The sequence below is a fragment of the Hyla sarda genome, chromosome 11 (genome assembly GCF_029499605.1).
Source record: "Hyla sarda isolate aHylSar1 chromosome 11, aHylSar1.hap1, whole genome shotgun sequence".
Lineage (NCBI taxonomy): Eukaryota > Metazoa > Chordata > Amphibia > Anura > Hylidae > Hyla > Hyla sarda.
In genome coordinates, this window is record NC_079199.1 from 102,151,111 (window position 1) to 102,170,199 (window position 19,089).

At 43.2% G+C, this 19,089-nt stretch overlaps 1 protein-coding gene across 1 annotated transcript; it reads right to left on the minus strand.

Moving 5' to 3' along the window:
- Positions 1-1,515: 1,515 nt before the first annotated feature.
- ZFYVE19 (zinc finger FYVE-type containing 19) lies at positions 1,516-19,019 on the minus strand. Its single transcript, XM_056547091.1, has 11 exons — positions 18,844-19,019; positions 17,469-17,590; positions 16,882-16,938; positions 16,050-16,210; positions 13,623-13,771; positions 11,452-11,563; positions 9,486-9,704; positions 5,017-5,093; positions 4,291-4,401; positions 3,123-3,259; positions 1,516-1,693 (listed from the first exon to the last, which is right to left on the minus strand). The coding sequence occupies exons 1-11, from the start codon at positions 18,895-18,897 to the stop codon at positions 1,615-1,617; spliced, it is 1,278 nt and encodes a 425-aa protein (XP_056403066.1). The 5' UTR covers positions 18,898-19,019; the 3' UTR covers positions 1,516-1,614.
- Between the last annotated feature and the right edge of the window lie 70 nt (positions 19,020-19,089).

A 19,089-nucleotide genomic window follows, 5' to 3' on the forward strand; every position in this document is an offset into this window, starting at 1 on the left:
TTTAACTTTCTGGCACCAGTTGATTTAAAAAAAAAAAAAATAGTTTTCCACCGGAGTACCCCTTTTAGGCAACTAGTTTAAAGAAGCACTATGTATTTATATATTTTTTCCCACATCATGCACACTTGCCATCACTAGTCCTACCGCACCATCTGTTTCATTCCAGCACAGCTGCATCTATAGGGTTTATTACTGTAACTGGGTCATGTAATCACCAGTCTGACTCACAGAAAATCAGTGTTTAATGTATCAGATGAAGTGGTGAATTCTGGGTTAGCTGACTTCCTGTAAACTATGGGATGAAATCATCACCTATCTGATCCCTTGTGACTACTCAGACCCTTCCAGCTCTATCTGTATACTGCTATGGCTGCTGCTCTATCTATGGGATCAGGATATATAGTAGTTATACACCTTCCCTCCCAGCTCTATCTGTATACTGCTGCTGCTCTCTCTTTGGATGAGGATATTAGTTATACACCTCCCCTCCAGCTCTATCTGTATACTGCTACTATCTCTAAGGGATCATGATATACAGTAGTTGTTGACCTCCTTTGAAGCGGTGATCATGTATTATTTTTTAATTTTTTTTAGTATTTGCCTTCAATAAGGCCGGGCTCACACCACGTTTTTGCAATACAGTTCCCGTATCAGGTTTTAGATTAAAAAAAAAAAAAAATGGATTCCTCAAAACCGGACTAAACTGTATCAAAACGTGTGTACAAATTTTAATCCGTATACGGTTTGAACAATGATGTCCGGTTGCATCTGTTTTTTTTAAGAAAAAAAAATGTATACGTTTTTATCTTTTCATTCCATTATGAATAAAGTTTCACTTGTTTGATTGAAATTCCAAGAAAAAAAAAAAAACTGTGCAAAGTAAAAAAAACCTTATGGTGAAAACCGGATGGAACCGTAGGCACATACCGTTCTGTACGGTTCACATTGACTCCCATGTTAAAAAAATAAATAAACACATGCGGTTTAATAAGGCTTTTCACCCGGACCAAAAACTATGGTAGGCTGCGGTTTTGGGTACGGGAAAAAAAACTGACACAACCTGATGCATCTTTTGGCAGACGGTTTTCAATGGAGAGTCAATGCATACGGTTTTCAATACGGTTCCGTACGGTTTTCACATAGATAACATATACGGGAACTGTATTGCAAAAACGTGGTGTGAACCTGGCCTAAGAAAAAGCATCAAAACTGCATGTAGTGTAAACTGACTTCAACTTACTTATGATCCACCTGGCTGAACCCCAGCAACATTATCAGACAACCAGGTGCAGTGATCAGACTCCACACCCTCTCTCTGCAAAGCCAAAAAGGATTCATATGAAAATTAAGGCAGCATTTGAAAATCATTACAGTGATCATATTGAAATCAGTATGGCTGCAAATTTCTGCATCAGCTAAAACAGGTAAGCACAAGGTAAGCACAAGAACCTCTATATTCTTCAATAACAGTCTATGCTGCACTATATAAGCACAATATATTAAAATTCTTGGGAGTGCTTCTTCAAGTAATCCTAAACTATACAATTTACTTCAATAAGAAGCAAGGCATGTGTGTCCTGCGTCAAGTGAACAGGTCTTTAAGCATTAACCCCTTTATCTCCCTTTCTTTTTCGGAGGGGGGCGATATACAGAGGTCTGATGCTCCTTCCGGTCAAATTCATCATGTCCTTCCCTAAAACAGAAAGAGAACAATCTATCACATAGGTGCAGGCAGCAGGACGACCATAAGCAAAGGCTAAAAGGTTTATTAAGAGATTACAACTTATCTATCCACAGGATAGATGAGCCAAGTGTCAAGAAGGCGGAGCCAAGCTGCTTAAGTGCCACATCCTGACACACCTACAAGCTCACCCTCACCTCTCAGACCTTGCTTGACTAGTGTACAGGGCTCTGAGTGTCAGTCAAGGAGGGGCTGGTATGTAAGGGCATGGGAGGAGGCGTGTCAGGCTGTGGCACCTAAGCAGCTTAGCTCCACCTTCTTGACACTTGACTGAGAAATAAAAAAAGACAATTTTATAAGTTTGGCCACCATTATCATCATTTCCAGAAAAGGTAGAGTTTGAGGGTTTTGCATTGGCATTTTTTATTTACATTTTTTTTATTAAGAATTCCGACAATTTCCGTTCTATTGTTTTCAATGGGTCCCATTCAGACAGTAGAATTACCACAGCGCAAATTCTGCATTCCACAAAAATATAGGACTAGTCTTCCCCCCTCCCCCTTATGCCAACTTTTCGGAGCAGATCTATGGCATTGTCTGTGGGATGGCGTTAGGGATTTATTATTGTCAATCTGGGGCTGCTCTGTACCACTCTCTCCACAACCGTATGTGTTTCATTCTGTACGAGAATCAGATCCCCCCGATCGTGGAAAGCTGTCTAAAGGGATTCATTTGTTATTACTGGTTGTGAAACAATGATTACTACGGCGCTGGCTGGTATCATCGGTTCCAAATAGAGATGAGCGAACTTACAGTAAATTCGATTCGTCACAAACTTCTCGGCTCGGCAGTTGAGGACTTATCCTGCATAAATTAGTTCAGCTTTCAGGTGCTCCGGTGGGCTGGAAAAGGTGGATACAGTCCTAGGAGACTCTTTCCTAGCTCTGTATCCACCTTTTCCAGCCCACCGGAGCACCTGAAGGCTGAACTAATTTACGCATTATAAGCCATCAACTGCCGAGCCGAGAAGTTCGTGACGAATCGAATTTACTGTAAGTTCGCTCATCTCTAAATAAAAAAAAAAAAAAAAAAAATTATATTATATATATATATATATATATATATATATATATATATATATATATATATATATATATATATATATATATATATGACTAGTCTTATAATTTTGTGGATTTCTGGGGCAGGAATCTCATTGAAGTAAATGGGGCACGAATTTCGGTGGAATGGGGGGGGGGGGGGCGTGACGTCATTAGGGGGGGGGGCGTGGCTATGACGTCACGAGTTCCCGGTGCCGAGAAATCCACTGCCAAACACAGCTGGTGGTGTTATAAATCTATCAGGCACTGGCCCGGACCATCCAAGTATAAGTCAGTCCTGATCGCGGACCATTCCAGGACACGGGATATGGAGACAGTACCTGAAGCATCTCTTGCAGTACAGATCATCATCGCAGTCGTGACACCGTATGGCGGCGTCCTCATTGCAGATACAGCACCAGGGCAGCTCCTCCTCATCACTGTCCGGCTCCTTCACTGGCTGGATCTGGGCTGCCGGCTTATAAAGCAAGATTAGGATATATTATTAACCAGAAAATCCTTGGATCTTAATTATTATGACAATTTCCTTTAATTAGATCAGCGTTTCCCAACCAGGGTGCCTCCAGCTGTTGCAATTACTCTCTCTTATATATCTATATCTATCAAGATGAAATAAAGTTATTAACGAGCCCAAAGTGGTAACAATAAATACTTAAATAATACTTCATTGCATGGGCTCTGAATGACGAGAAGGGTCTAAGCCGCTGCCAGATACCTCTGGTAGCGGTTAATTTCAAGGACAGAGGATGAAATACAATGTGTAAGACCCTTCTTTCTGCCCCTAATTTCTAAGGGCTCATTCACACTACTGAATCTCCGTTTTGAGATATTCTGGGCGGAGATTGCATCTGTGCCGCACGCGGGGAAAACAAGACAGCGCTAGGACCTCTTGGAAATGCGCCATCTCCATAGACGGCAATGAATTTGTAGTGAAATTTCGTAGTGTGAACGGTGCAGCAAAATCCCATTGAAAGCGATGGGAGGCTGCTGCACTGGAGATCTGCTTGGAAAATACATAATGTGAATGGGCCCTAACACCGCCAAAAGCTGTCTAGGCATGCTGAGAGTTGTAGTTTTGCAACAGCTGGAGGCACCCTAGTTGGAAAACACTGCTCTAGTATGCTTTATATCATCTTACCCCCAGAGCTGGATTCACAGCTTACACTGCTCAGTACTGCTCTATAATGTCTTCCACGCTGCTGCAGTTACTGAGGGTTTAATACACGCTGGGAGTTGTGGAAAAAAAAAAAATCTGAAAAAAGAATGCCCCCTAAAAATAAATAAATTGTGCCTTTCTTTTGCAGATTTTAAGACAACTTCCAAAATCTGCAACAAATCCGAGACATCTGAATGTGAAATGTTCCGGAATTGCTTTGTCCGCTTCCATAACTGACTTCCATGGAACACAGCCTTTTGCAATTACTTTTTTTTTTATTTTTTTTCTTATATCAATATCTGATCCCAAATAATACGATATTTTTCACCTACCCTTTGCGCTGGCGGTATATTTCCCGGCTTCACCTCTTTAGGGAGCGTTCTCTTTGGATCGGAGAGATCATTGTAACCGCTGGCTTTGTCTAGGAACGCTTCTTCAGAGAGCTGCAAAAAGGGAACAAAGTCACAGGACGGGGTTAATAGATAATGTAGCGATCGCTAAAAACAAGGCGTAAAAACAACGCGATTACAGAGCAAAATTTTGCAAGTGTTATCTTCCAGTTTCTACAAGAGATAACTCAGTGCTTCCTAACCAGCCTGTCTGCAGCTGTTGCAAAACTACAACTCCCAGCATGCCCGGACAGCCAACAGCAGTGTTTCTTAACTAGAGGGCCTCCAGCTGTTGCAAAACTACAACTCCCAGCATGCCCGGACAGCCAACAGCAGTGTTTCCTAACTAGAGGGCCTCCAGCTGTTGCAAAACTACAACTCCCAGCATGCCCGGACAGCCAACAGCAGTGTTTCTTAACTAGAGGGCCTCCAGCTGTTGCAAAACTACAACTCCCAGCATGCCCGGACAGCCAACAGCAGTGTTTCTTAACTAGAGGGCCTCCAGCTGTTGCAAAACTACAACTCCCAGCACGCCCGGACAGCCAACGGCTGTCCGGGCATGCTGGGAGTTGTAGTTTTGCAACAGCTGGAGGCACCCTGGTTGGGAAATACTTAGGTAACCTATATATATATCCCCATAAATTGTAAGCATTATTCTTGCAGTCTGACCTGCTTAAGAATCCTCTGGATGGCTTCTCCCTCTGTTTCTTCATCACTGTCAGGCGGCTCCATGTTGTTCATAGTCACTGGAAGTACATTAAAGAAAATACATATTATCCAACTATCAAAAAAAAGAAAAAAAAATTATATAAATATATATAAAAAAATAAAATAATAATAATTATATATTTCACTTTATATACTTCATAAAATATTATATATGAATGTTATATTTCACTGCTTTCATACATACACACATTATGACACACATAGGGGGAGATCAAAACTCTGTACCCCCAACAATTACCGCTTGTTTGTACTTTGTAGATTTTTATTAAAGTTTTTCATAAACAGTTTAAAAAAAACAAGAAAAAAAAAAAAACAAGGCCTCTGCAAAATGAAAGCAGCGATCTGATTGGTTGCTATTAGCAACTGGGCAACTCTGCCTCTCCACAGGTTTTGATAAATCTCCCCCATACACACATAATATAAATAAATATATATATATATATATATATATATATATATATATATATATATATATATATATATATATATATATATATATATATATATATATATATATATATATATATATATATATATATATATATTTCCTATATGGGGGAGATTTATCAAAACCTGTCCAGAGGAAAAGTTGCCCAGTTGCCCATAGCAACCAATCAGATCGCTGCTTTCATTTTGCAGGGGCCTTGTCAAAAATGAAAGAAGCGATCTGATTGGTTGCTATGGGCAACTTTTCCTCTGGACAGGTTTTGATTAATGTTCCCAATTGTGTTAATATAGTGCGTGTATGAAAGTAGTGAAACATTTATATATAATGTATATAAGTTACGAAATATATTATGGATTACCGTATATACTCGAGTATAAGCCGAGTTTTTCAGCCACGTGCTAAAAAACGCCCCCCTCGGCTTATACTGGAGTGAACTCTCCGCCTGTCAATCCCTTCATCAGTGGTCTTCAACCTGCGGACCTCCAGATGTTGCAAAACTACAACTCCCAGCATGCCCGGATCAGCAATCAGCTGTCCGGGCATGCTGGGAGTTGTAGTTTTGCAACATCTGGAGGTCCGCAGGTTGAAGACCACTGATGAAGGGATTGACCGGCAGTGATGATGAAGGGGGGATGATTACATGGGGGTCTGGATGATTACATGGGGGGGGGGGGGGATGATGTATTTCCCACCCTAGGCTTATAGTCGAGTCAATAACTTTTTTTTTTTTTCCCCTCCCTGGGTTTTTGGGGTAAAATTAGGGGCCTCGGCTTATACGGGTATAATATATATATATATATATATAATTTTTTTAAACTTTTATACTAATATATATATATATATATATATTATATATATATATATATATATATATATATATATATATATATATATTTTATAATGTATAAGTACTGAAATATGGTTACATTTTTAATATATATTGAAATAATTCATAATATTTCACTACTTTTATACATTAGAAAACACATATATTATTATATTCTGACACTATATAGCAACAATGACCAATATGATTCCAAACTTCAGCAACACCAAGGGGATCCTGTCCACAGCAGGTGCCAATACGAGGACATGCGCCATCACCATTAGAAGAAACCCAGTCCTCACGGAATTCCGCAACAAGATGACTGAACACGTCCATTATTTCGGGGGGAGAGCGTAATTTGAATTTCGGCAAATTCTGCAGCGTTTCCGCTCAAGAATTCTGTAGTGCGACTGCAGCGTTATACTCTGAAGCGCCACGTCCCTCAGTATGACGGCTCCATTACCGAATACTAACGGGATATTTTATCAAACCATAATAAACGCAAATTCCTCATATTCATATTCGCCGCTAAAAGGACTCTACTCCGGTAATATATCTCCCTATAAAGATCACGTCACCTCCATTTTGGAGACGCGGCTGCAGCTTCTCGCCCGTCACATATAATAAAACTCATTCTGAGCAAAGAAACGGGAACTTGAGACCCAGCGTGAAACCCGAGACTCCCCGATCCCGTGGGCTCCGCAGACCGGCTGTCACTGTAATCGGAGATCTACCTGAGCGACCAGAGGAGGGAGAAACCATGGCGGATACATTTACTACAGAAGAAACAACACATGGATCGCTATAGAAAACAAATACAATTTATTCAGGAAGTTTTCACTTTTTTTTAATTTAGTTATGTTAATTATTTATTTATATATAAATTATATAAATAATTATCCCCTTAAAGGGGTACTCCGCTGCTCAGCGTTTGGAACAAACTGTACCAAATGTTGGAGTCGGGAGCTTGTGACGTCATAGCCCCGCCCCCTCATGATGTCACGCCCTGCCCCCTCAATGCAAGCTCAGACACAGCCCTGCCTATATAAGGTCTCACAGCTGACAATGTATATCAGAGCAAACACCATGAGGGGGAAAGAACTGCCTTTAGAGCTCAGACACAGCCCTGTCTATATAAGGTCTCACAGCTGACAATGTATATCAGAGCAAACACCATGAGAGGGAAAGAACTGCCTGTAGAGATCAGACACAGCCCTGTCTATATAAGGTCTCACAGCTGACAATGTATATCAGAGCAAACACCATGAGGGGGAAAGAACTGCTTGTAGAGCTCAGACACAGCCCTGTCTATGTAAGGTCTCACACAATGTATATCTGAGCAAAAACCGAGCCATGAGGTGGAAATAACTGCCTGTAGAGCTCAGAGACAGGATTGCGTGGTATGCATGATGACTGCAAAATCCATGCATTCTGGGTAATAAATTATTTTGTTCTACTTACCTACTTGTGGATGTCTATTCAGCGCCTATTTGATCTATTTCCTTGGAGGAAAAGTATGTGCGTTGCTAAGTTTTAGTACAGGAAGGCTGCAGAGACGACCACCTTTTTACTATATACTTTGTCCATTATGTATTGGTTATCAGTGTTTCCCAACCAGGGTGTCTCCAGCTGTTGCAAAACTACAACTCCCAGCATGCCCGGACAGCCAAAGGCTGTCCGGGCATGCTGGGAGTTGTAGTTTTGCAACATCTTGAGGCACCCTGGTTGGGAAACATTGGGTTATGTGGACCCACACTCGTGTAGCATAACATCGCGCTGCTGCTCCAACAACACCAGAGGACAGCAATAGCGGAGTACAACAACATCACTAGAGGGAAGTGTCCAAAAGAAGAGACCACGGCTCATAGGAGATCAGTGGGGAAAACCAGGCAACTATGGACGATGATCCATATGGCTGCGCCAAAATGTATGAGCTTCTGTATTCCTGAGTGCAAGATATATAGCTTATCATTGGGTTATATTGGAAACAATGATTGTACAATGCCAACTGGATAGATAGAATATATCTATATCTATATATATATATATATATTCTATATAATCTATATATCTATCTATCTATCTATATATCTCTCTCTATCTATATCTATCTATATATATCTATCTCTCTATCTATCTCTCTATCTATCTCTCTATATCTATATACACACATACATATATACACATACACACACACACACACACACACACACACACACACACACAGTAGTCCCTCAAGTTACAATATTAATTGGTTCCAGGGCGACCATTGTATGTTGAAACCATTGTATGTTGAGGCCATAACTCTATGGAAACCTGGTAATTGGTTCTGAAGCCACCAAAATGTCATCCAAAAAAATAGGAAAAAGTGAGGATTAAAGAAAAATAAGTAGATAACTAATATAGATAAAGCAAATCCTTACATATAAAAGATCTGCTGGGAGCTGTAATCATTGTCTATGTCAGTGTTTCCCAACCAGGGTGCCTCCAGTTGTTGCAAAACTACAACTCCCAGCATGCCCGGACAGCCTTCGGCTGTCCGGGCATGCTGGGAGTTGTAGTTTTGCAACAACTGGAGGCACCCTCTTTGGGAAACACTGGTCTATGTAGAGGAAAGAAGCTTCTTCAGGGTCATGTACAGTACACAGTGTCCTGAAGGAAAATGGAGCCGCCCTCACCTGATGCCCAAAGGAGCAGCTAACCCTGGCAGAGATAAAGAGTACAGAACATGTAACACCTCCCTGTACTGTAGGGGGCGCTACCAGACACCAGTCAGTGCCTGCACTTTAGGAATACAGGGGTTTTACCAGTGAAATGTCCATTCTGATTGGTCGGTTCTTCCAGCCATTGACACGTTTCGCAGATTCCATAGCATTGTATGTTGAGTCTGGTTTCAAGTTACAATGGTCCAGAAAAGACCATTGTATGTTGAAACTATTGTATGTTGAGGCCATTGTAAGTTGAGGGATCACTGTATATGTGTGTGTGTGTGTGACTGAGCTCTACCCAGTATACAGAGTACAGGTGTCAATTCTAATTATTATTATTTTTTTAAATATTTTTATCAGTATGTAGATTTGTCATGCTTTTACGGTAGAGATCCCATATCAGACAGTGGTGGTACTCTGTAGATACCTGTATCCGGATCCCTCCCCTGTAACACAGCCAGCCTCTTCGCTATCTCCAGCGTTTTCTCTTGCCTCGTATTCTCGTCTTGTAGTTCTGCTGCCGCTTCGCTCAGGATTTTATCTTTTTCCTTCTCCAGCTGTGCGGCATCTAGTTCAGGATAAGGGGCGCTCCAGCCATCCGCAGCGTCAGCTGTACTAAGGTCAGTAACCGGCTGAGAAGGGAAATCTGGAAATGACGTACAATACGGGTGATTAAATATTTAGCTGATAATAATAATAATAATAATAATAATAATAATAATAATAATAATAATAATAATAATAATAATAATAATAATAATAATAATAATAATAATAATAATAATAATAATAATAATAATAATAATAATAATAATAATAATAATAATAATAATAATAATAATAATAATAATATTATTATTATTATTATTATTAATAATAATATATGCAAAAAAAAATAAAATAAAAAAATAAAAAAAAGAGGATTGCAGCGCGGAAAATGCAGTGAAAAAAACAGGTGGCAGCTTTATTCCATAGTAAAATACAGATGAGAGAGCGAGAAATCCTAAAGATAGGGGATAAGTTTCAGATCGCGCGGGGGGGGGGGGGGCCCAACCGCTGGGGCCCCTCGTGATCTCCTGTACGGGGCACTGACAGCCCGCTGGAAGGGGGCGTGTTGACCACCGCACGAAGCGGCGGCTGACACGCCCCCTCAATACAACTCTAAGGCAGAGCCGGAGCGCTGCCTTCGGCAATCTCCGGCCCTGCCATAGAGTTGTATTTAGGGGGCGCATCAGCCGCAGCTTAGTGCAGTGGTCAACACCCGCTATCTGGCCGCAGAGCCGGGGCCCCGTATAGAGAGATCGCGGGGGGGCCCCAGCGGTTGGACCCCCCCCCCACGATCTGAAACTTTTCACCACTGGACTACTCCTTTAAAGCGTTATTGTCATTAGAAACAACTTTTTTCCCCATTTAATGCTTCCTTAAAAACGAAGCATTTTCCTAATAATGCTCCAATAAAAAATTTGATTGTTAAAGATGTGTTTTCAATTTTGAAACGAATTCAGAAAATGCAGCCTTTTGTCCAAAAATATAAATAAATATTATCTATCTATCTATCTGAGGGGAGGGGGAGGGAGGTGTTGTTATCTCCATGCTGGGCCTCAGAGCACAGACAAGATCCAGACAGCCTGCAGTCCTTAAGACGAGAAGCATTCACATGCACAGTCACAAGCAATAAAAGGTGCTTTATTATTTATATGCAAAATGGTTTCTCTTTGGTCATTTTATGAACTTATGTCTTGTGTATGTGAACCATATAGGTATCACATGACTGCTTTAGGGTTATAAAAAGCATGCACTTTGGTTACAAAACTGTGAAAATGTAAAAACATTAATTTTTTGGCACAAAATTATTTTTTTTTTCCCCCTCTCCTTGCACCATATAGTTTCACATGGCTGCATTAGAGTTATATAGAATATGCATGGCTGCATTAGAGTAATATAGAGCATGCATTCAGGCAATGTTAAAAATGTTTGTGCAGACCTCATGACAGGGGAGAGGGGAGGAGAGGAGCTCATCATGCTCCAGGGGAGACACCCCCAGCCTCTGAGAGGAATTCAGAAGACTGATCACAGATATACATAGATCAATTGGTATTTTAGATATTCATACATGCATAGTTTTATGCATACAGGTCTTAGGGCACATTACATCACTGATTAAAAAAAAAAAAAAAAAAAAGGGTTCTTACTAATGACAGTAACTCTTTAAACCCCGATCAGTTTCTTAGACTCCATAACTGGAGCTAAAGCTGGTGTCCAGGGAATGTGATGAGCTGCTTTGCATATTCCCTTTCCCAGAAAGCCGATGGAGGCCTAATGGATTTTCCTGAATCTCCACACACCAGAAGTGGTGCCTCTCCCCAAGAGGAATAGGTGTTTCTTTTTAATACCTTGAGGGGAATCAGGATGACACTGTTGGTCTATGGCCACCTCCTCCTTCAGCTGGGATAGCAGGTCATTGACTTTTTGTGTCTGACTTCTGGTATCGGGGGGTTGATGTTGCTGCAAAGAAAGAAAAAAAAATCCATAAAAAAAAAATTAAAAATAGTAGTAAAGAGAGTGCAAAACTTAAAGTGGTACTCCGGCGCTAAGACATCTTATCCCCTATCCAAAGGATAGGGGATAAGATGCCTGATTGCGGGGGTCCCGCCGCTGGGGACCCCCCGTGATCTTCCACGCCGCACCCCGTTAGAATCAGTCCCCTGAGCGTGTTCGCTCCGGGTCCGATTACTGGCGATCACGGGGATAGAGCATAGTGACGTCACGGCCCCGCCCCCGTGTGACGTCATGCTCCGCCCCCTCAATGCAAGCCTATGGGAGGGGGTGCGGCAGCTGTCACGCCCCTCCAATAGACTTGCATTGTGGGGGCGGAGCGTGACGTCACACGGGGCGGAGCCGTGATATCACTATGCTCCGCCCTCGTGGTCGAGATGGACTCAGCATGAGGACCTGCAGCGGTTCCGGAAGCCTCTAAAGGTGGATGCTGCATGGTAGATCTCAGGGGTCCCCAGCAGCGGGACCACAGCGATCTGGCATCCTATCCCCTAGGGAATAAGGGATAGGGAATAAGATGTCTAGGGGCAGAGTACCCCCTTTAAAGGGGTACTCCGCTGCTCAGCGTTTGGAACAAACTGTTCCAAACGCTGGAGCTGGGAGCTCGTGACGTAATAGCCCCACCTCCTCATGACATCATAGCCCCGCCCCTCGATGCAAGTCTATGGGAGGGGGCGTGACGGCCGTCACGCCCCCTCCCATAGACTTGCATTGAGGGGGCGGGGCTATGAAGTCACAAGCTCCCGGAGCCGGCTTCAGCGTTCGGAACAGTTTGTTCCAAACGCTGAGCAGCGGAGAACCCCTTTAAATTTCCATTAAAGTTTTATATACATTTTTGTATAAATGCAGCACACCAAACAAGTATATCCGTGCGAGGGCGATTTATTCCATAGTGTATAGAAGAAATACAACGTTTCAGCAGTCTTGTTTACAAGACTTGAAAATGGTAGCGAGAGGTTACTGAAACATTGTATTTCTTCTATACACTATGGAATAAATCGCCCTCGCACGGATATACTTGTTTGGCGTGCTGCATTTATCCAACAAATATTGCTTTCTTGATTTTTTTTCATTGGGATATGTAAATTTGAATAAATGTTCATTGTTCTTTAATATTGTCAGTTTCGGTACATGTGACCCATTGTGTGAGATACATAATATACCGTATTTTTCGCCGTATAAGACGCACTTTTTCTTCCCTGGGGGGGGGGAAGTTGGTGCGTCTTATACGGCGAAAACACACACCTATCGCGGCGGTCCCTGCGGCCATCAACGGCCGGGACCCGCGGCTAATACAGGACATCACCGATCGCGGTGATGCCCTGTATTAACCCTTCAGACGCGGCGATCAAAGCTGACCGCCGCGTCTGAAGCGAAAGTGACACTAACCCGGCTGCTCAGTTGGGCTGTTAGGGACCGCCGCGGCGTCCCGAACAGCTTACAGGACACCGGAAGGGACCTTACCTGCCTCCTCGGTGTCTGCTCCGTGCCGGGATCCCCTGCACGGTCGGCACTCTCCTTCGACGTCGCCGCGCACACCGTCCCGTCATCCAATAGGAGCGGCGTGCGTAGCGACGTGATGACGGTGACAGAGAGCGTGGATCTGGGGAAGAAGACGTCCGGAGCGGCGGGGACACCCCTGGGACGCAGCGACAGAGCGACATCCAGGGCAGCAGTGACGGGTCCAGAGCGGCGGGGACAGGTGAGTATAACCTCCTATACCAGTGGTCTTCAACCTGCGGACCTCCAGATGTTGCAAAACTACAACTTCCAGCATGCCCGGACAGCCAACGGCTGTCCGGGCATGCTGGGAGTTGTAGTTTTTGCAACATCTGGAGGTCCGCAGGTTGAAGATCACTGTTGGGTTCAGAATCTTTTTTTTCTAGATTTTGCACCTTTAAAATTGGGTGCGTCTTATATGCCGCTGCGTCCTATAGGGCGCAAAATACGGTATGCTGTGACATTAAACATAAAGATAACCTGATGGTCAAAAGAAAAACATTTATACCGGCTTGGTGGCTCTAGATGGCGGAGGCCTCCCCTGTAACGCAGCCAGCCGATCCTCCATTTCTTGTAAGGACGGGGCAGGCGCTTGTGTGTCCTTAAGTAAAGCCTCTATCCTGGACTCGATTTCAGCCGTGGAGGGGATTGCAGCTTCTGTAAAAGAAATATATTTATCATTAGATCTGCAATTTCTGCTGGACATCACGTGAACGGACTGAACTTTTTATTTTTGACGCCTCTACGCCCTCCTGATGAAGCCTCAGCGAAACGTGCGCCGGTGTTTGTAGGTGCATGGTGATAGACTGCAGACACGGCAGGCATTGTTGTTCTCATATCTTTTTGATTTACGTCTCATTATGTAGGCCATTTTTGCCCATTCGGCTAGGTTAACACTGCGGAATTTCTGCCGGAGATCGAGCCGGCGGCACTAGGACCGCGCGGACTACATTGCCGTCCCCATAGATGGCAATGCATTTCTGAGCAGATCTCCTTAAAGATCCACTTAGAAATGCATTGCAGTCTATGGGGCAGCAGTGTAGTCCGCGCGGTCCTAGCGCCGCCGGCTCAATCTCTGGCAGAAATTCCGTAGTGTGAACCTATCCTTATTGCGTGTCCCACTTTGCCCAAATATTCTTCTGGTTCTCTTTGACATTGCTGTGGCTTTCATGACATTTTTTCCGGTATCTTTTACCTACCTGTTCTCTACTAGAGTTGAGCGAACTTACAGTAAATTGGCTCGTAGCGAACCTCACAGCTCGGCGGTTGATTACTTTAGTCTGCGTAAATTAGTTCAGCTTTCCAAGGGCTCTGGTTGCCTGGAAAAGTCCGGGATGACAGTCTTAGGTCTCCTAGGTCTGTATCCACCTTTCCCAGGCAATCAGAGCCCTTGGAAAGCTGATTTAATTTATGCAGACTAAAGTAATCATGCCCCTCCTGTCACGCCATCCTTTCATAGACTTGCATTGAGGGGGCGGGGCGTGACGTCACGAGGGGGCAGGGCGGTGATGTCAGGAGTAGCGTTGAGTGAATTTACAGTAAATTGACTCGTTACAAACCTTGCAGCTCGGCTGTTGATTACTTTAGTCTGCGTAAATTAGTTCAGCTTTCCAAGGGCTCTGGTTTCCTGGAAAAGTCCGGGATGACAGTCTTAGGTCTCCTAGGTCTGTATACACCTTTTCCAGGCAACTGGAGCCCTTGGAAAGCTGAACTAATTTACACAGACTAAAGTAATCAACAGCCGAGCTGCAAGGTTTGTAACGAGTCAATTTACTGTAAATTCACTCAACGCTACTCCTGACATCACCGCCCTGCCCCCTCGTTATGTCACGCCCCGCCCCCTCAATGCAAGTCTATGAAAGGATGGCGTGACAGGAGGGGCATGATTACTTTAGTCTGCATAAATTAAATCAGCTTTCCAAGGGCTCTGATTGCCTGGGAAAGGTGGATACAGACCTAGGAGACCTAAGACTGTCATTCCGGACTTTTCCAGGCAACCAGAGCCCTTGGAAAGCTGAACTAATTTACGCAGACTAAAGTAATCAACAGCCGAGCTGCGAGGTTCACTACGAGCCAATTTACTGTAAGTTCATTGAACTCTATTCTCTACCATTGTTTGCACTTTTACTGTCTTCGCGTCTTCTGTACCTGTCACCTGAGTGCCTTGTGTTTATATTTGGGGAATTGATCGCGTAGATTAAGTTTATAACGTGGGTGGCAGCGCAGTTCCTAAAATGTGAGAGAACACCCCCCCCCCCCCCTTGAATTATGTAGTTTTCAATTTAATTTATTGCCTCTCGACAATTGATTTGAATTTGAAGTTGTATGTCTCCTTCCTGTCTTTTTCTTGTTTCCTGTATGCATATTGTAATACCAAAAAATATAATAATAATAAATAATAGTATTAATAAATAATAATATAGTATTCATAAATAATAAATCATAAATAATATAGTATTCATAAATAATAATATATTAATAGTAATAAACAATAATAATTATTATTATTATTATTATTAATACTATTATTTATTAATTAATACTATAATATTATTATCATTAGAGATGAGCTTAATTTACTTACAGTAAATTCGATTCGTCACGAACTTCTCGGCTCGGCAGTTGATGACTTTTCCTGCATAAATTATTTCAGCCTTCCGATGCTCCGGTGGCTGGAAAAGGTGGATACATTCCTAGGAAAGAGTCTCCTAGGACTGTATCCACCTTTTCCAGCCCACCGGAGCACCGGAAAGCTGAACTAATTTATGCAGGAAAAGTCCTCAACTGCCGAGCCGAGAAGTTCGTGACGAATCGAATTTACTGTAAGTTCGCTCATCTCTAATTATCATTTAATAATAATAAATCATCATCATAATAATAATAGTCCCAATAAATAAATAAAGTCCCATATATAGATTTATTTGCACCTACTCACTGGGTTTGGTTTCCTGTTTTAGTTTCTCCAGTCTTTCGGCTATAGCTCGATCTTCCGGCGCCAAACCCTGATACCCGGATTTGTTTCCAACCTGCGACGCCCCTTGACCTTGTTGCGTCTCTTTGCGCTGACTTTGCTTGGCTTCCAAGGCCGCCATTCTCCTGTAATAAAGTTTATTATTATTAGAAATATATAAAAGAGCGTCCCAAGGGTTAGTGCTGTGGGGCCTGTAAAATTTATATGGCAAAAAAAAAGTTTATCCCCTTCTCCATTTCTGTGCCTTTATGCAATTTTGTCTCTGAGCTCTACAGGCAGTTCTTTCTCCTCATGGCTTGTTTTTTTTTCCCCTTTGATATTCATTGTCAGCTGTGAGACCTTATATAATTGTTTCCCAACCACCATGACTACAGCTGTTGCAAAACTACAACCCCCACAGCATGCCCGGACAGCCTTTGGCTGTCCGGGCATGCTGGGGGTTGTAGTTTTGCAACAGCTGGGGGCACTCTGTTGGGAAACACTGGCCTATATTGACAGGGCTGTGTGTTTTGAAATCATGTCCAATCAGCTGAATTTTGTCCCCTTCTCCATATCTGAGCATCCACACAATTCTGCCTCTGTTCTCTACAGGCAGTTCTTTCCTCCTCATGGCTTTGAATTTTGCTCTGATATATATTATCAACTGTGATTTCCAACCAGGGTGCCTCCAGCTGTAGAAAAATTACAACTCCCAGCATGCCCGGACATGGGATGTGCAGAAAAAGGAGAGACGGTGGCATCACCGAAACAGATCAACACTGGAGGCCGCACAACACATACACGGGGTCCGACTTACTTCTTGTAATTCTCCGGTGGAGACCATTTAGACGTATCGTTTCTTGGCGCGTTGGCACTAATAAATTTTAAAAAAAAAACAGTAAGAGCCGTTATTCCAGGAGTAAATATCTTTTTTTTTTTTTTTTTTTTTTTTTAAATCACAGCTACACGCTGACCATTAAAGGGGTACTCTGCCCCTAGACATCTTACCCCCTATCCTGCTGATTTCCTTTAAGGCAGCGCTTCCCAATCAGGGTGCCTCCAGCTGTTGCAAAACTACAAATTCCAGCATGTAGTAAACCCTAGGAAGCTGCAGCAGCACGGAAGACATGATAGAGCAGTACTCAGCAGTGTAAGCTGTGAATCAAGCTCTGGGGGTGGGATACAAAACTTACTGGAGCAGAGTTTTCCCAACCAGGGTTCCTCCAGCTGTTGCAAAACTACAACTCCCAGCATGCCCGGACAGTAAAAAGGCTGTCTGGGCATGCTGGGAGTTGTAGTTTTTGCAACAGCTGGGGGCACCCTGGTTGGTAAACAGTGATCTGAAGGATAGGTCATTATTTATAAAAGCCCTGAATAACCCCCGGTCTCTTCCCAAGGACTCACTTGCTGATACTGTCATGACATTTCTTGCAGATCTTCTGCTTGGCGTTACCGTACGCAGGTAAAACCGCGGTGAAGGGCAGGCACCCCGCACAGAACGAGCGCCCGCAGGATTTACAGCCGCACTGCGGAGGAGAGAGAGAGAATAAAATACGTCTTGATCATCACATGGTTAAAAAAAAAAATAAAAAATAAAAAAAAAAAATTAATACAGTTTTTATATTCTTTACATGTCTTTCCTATGTGTCTAGCTTCTGTATTTAGCTCACAAATCCCTCTGATCTGTTGCTCACTCATTCTGACATCCACTGCTCAGAAAGGGGCATGTCTAAGACTGCCCTCACTCACCATGCATTCACTTCCTCCCCGAGTCTGCTGTGCTGTGTCTCTTCATCCAACCACTGCAGGCTGCTCTGTAACCCCCTCCTCTCTGTTTTCATGCTGCAGTCTGATAGGACAGGAGTGAGCACAGGACAGTATTCCATCATTTAGAAAGGTTTTTGAGCCTTTTTCCCCCCAATAAGGGAAATCTCTCAATAACGGACACTTTTTTATTCCCCTATAGGGAGATTACAGCTCTGAAGCCTGCAGAACTGTGAACGCAGCTGTAGCCTAGTTTCTAGTTGTCTAACACCCTCCCGCTGCTGCAAAACTACAACTCCTAGCATGCCCGGACAGCCAACGGCTGTCCGGGCATGCTGGGAGTTGTAGTTTTGCATCAACAACTGTGTGTGTATGCTGGGAATTGAAGCTTGGCAACAACGACTGTGCATGCTGGGAGTTGTAGTTTTGCAGTATAATACACCCCTATAGAGTCATGGCTGTGTGGGCATGCTGGGAATTGTAGTCTTGCAATACATTACACTTCTATACAGTCTTAGCTGTGTGTGCTTGCTGGGAGTTGTAGTCTTGCAATACAATACATCCCTATAGAGTCTTAGCTGTGTGGGCATGCTGGGAGTTGTAGTTTTACAATACAATACACCTCTACAGATTCATGGCTGTGTGGGCATGCTGGGAGTTGTAGTTTAGCAGTACAATACACCCCTATAGAGTCATGGCTGTGTGGGCATGCTGGGAGTTGTAGTTATGCAATACAATACACCCCTATAGAGTCATGGCTGTGTGGGCATGCTGGGAGTTGTAGTTTTGCAGTACAATACACCCCTATAGAGTCATGGCTGTGTGGGCATGCTGGGAGTTGTAGTTTTGCAGTACAATACACCTCTATGGAGTCATGGCTGTGTGGGCATGCTGGGAGTTGTAGTTTTGCAGTATAATACACCTCTATAGAGTCTTAGCTGTGAGTGCATGCTGGGAGTTGTAGTTTTGCAATACAATACACCCCTATGGAGTCATGGCTGACATTCGTACTCACCTCTTTCTTGAATAAAGAAAATTTGGAAGCACAACTGAAGCACCTCCCGTCCATAGCCGGCACAGACACCCATCAGCCCCGCACTATAACTCGCAATACTGACTGTTTCCCTCTCCCCTCCAGCCTCCACAACTATCAGGAAATGTTCTAGCCCCGCGGGACGCTGGGAAATGCAGTCCGCGCGCTGTTCACTCTCTATCAGCTACGCGCATCCTCGGACCACATTTCCCATAGTGCAATGCGCGG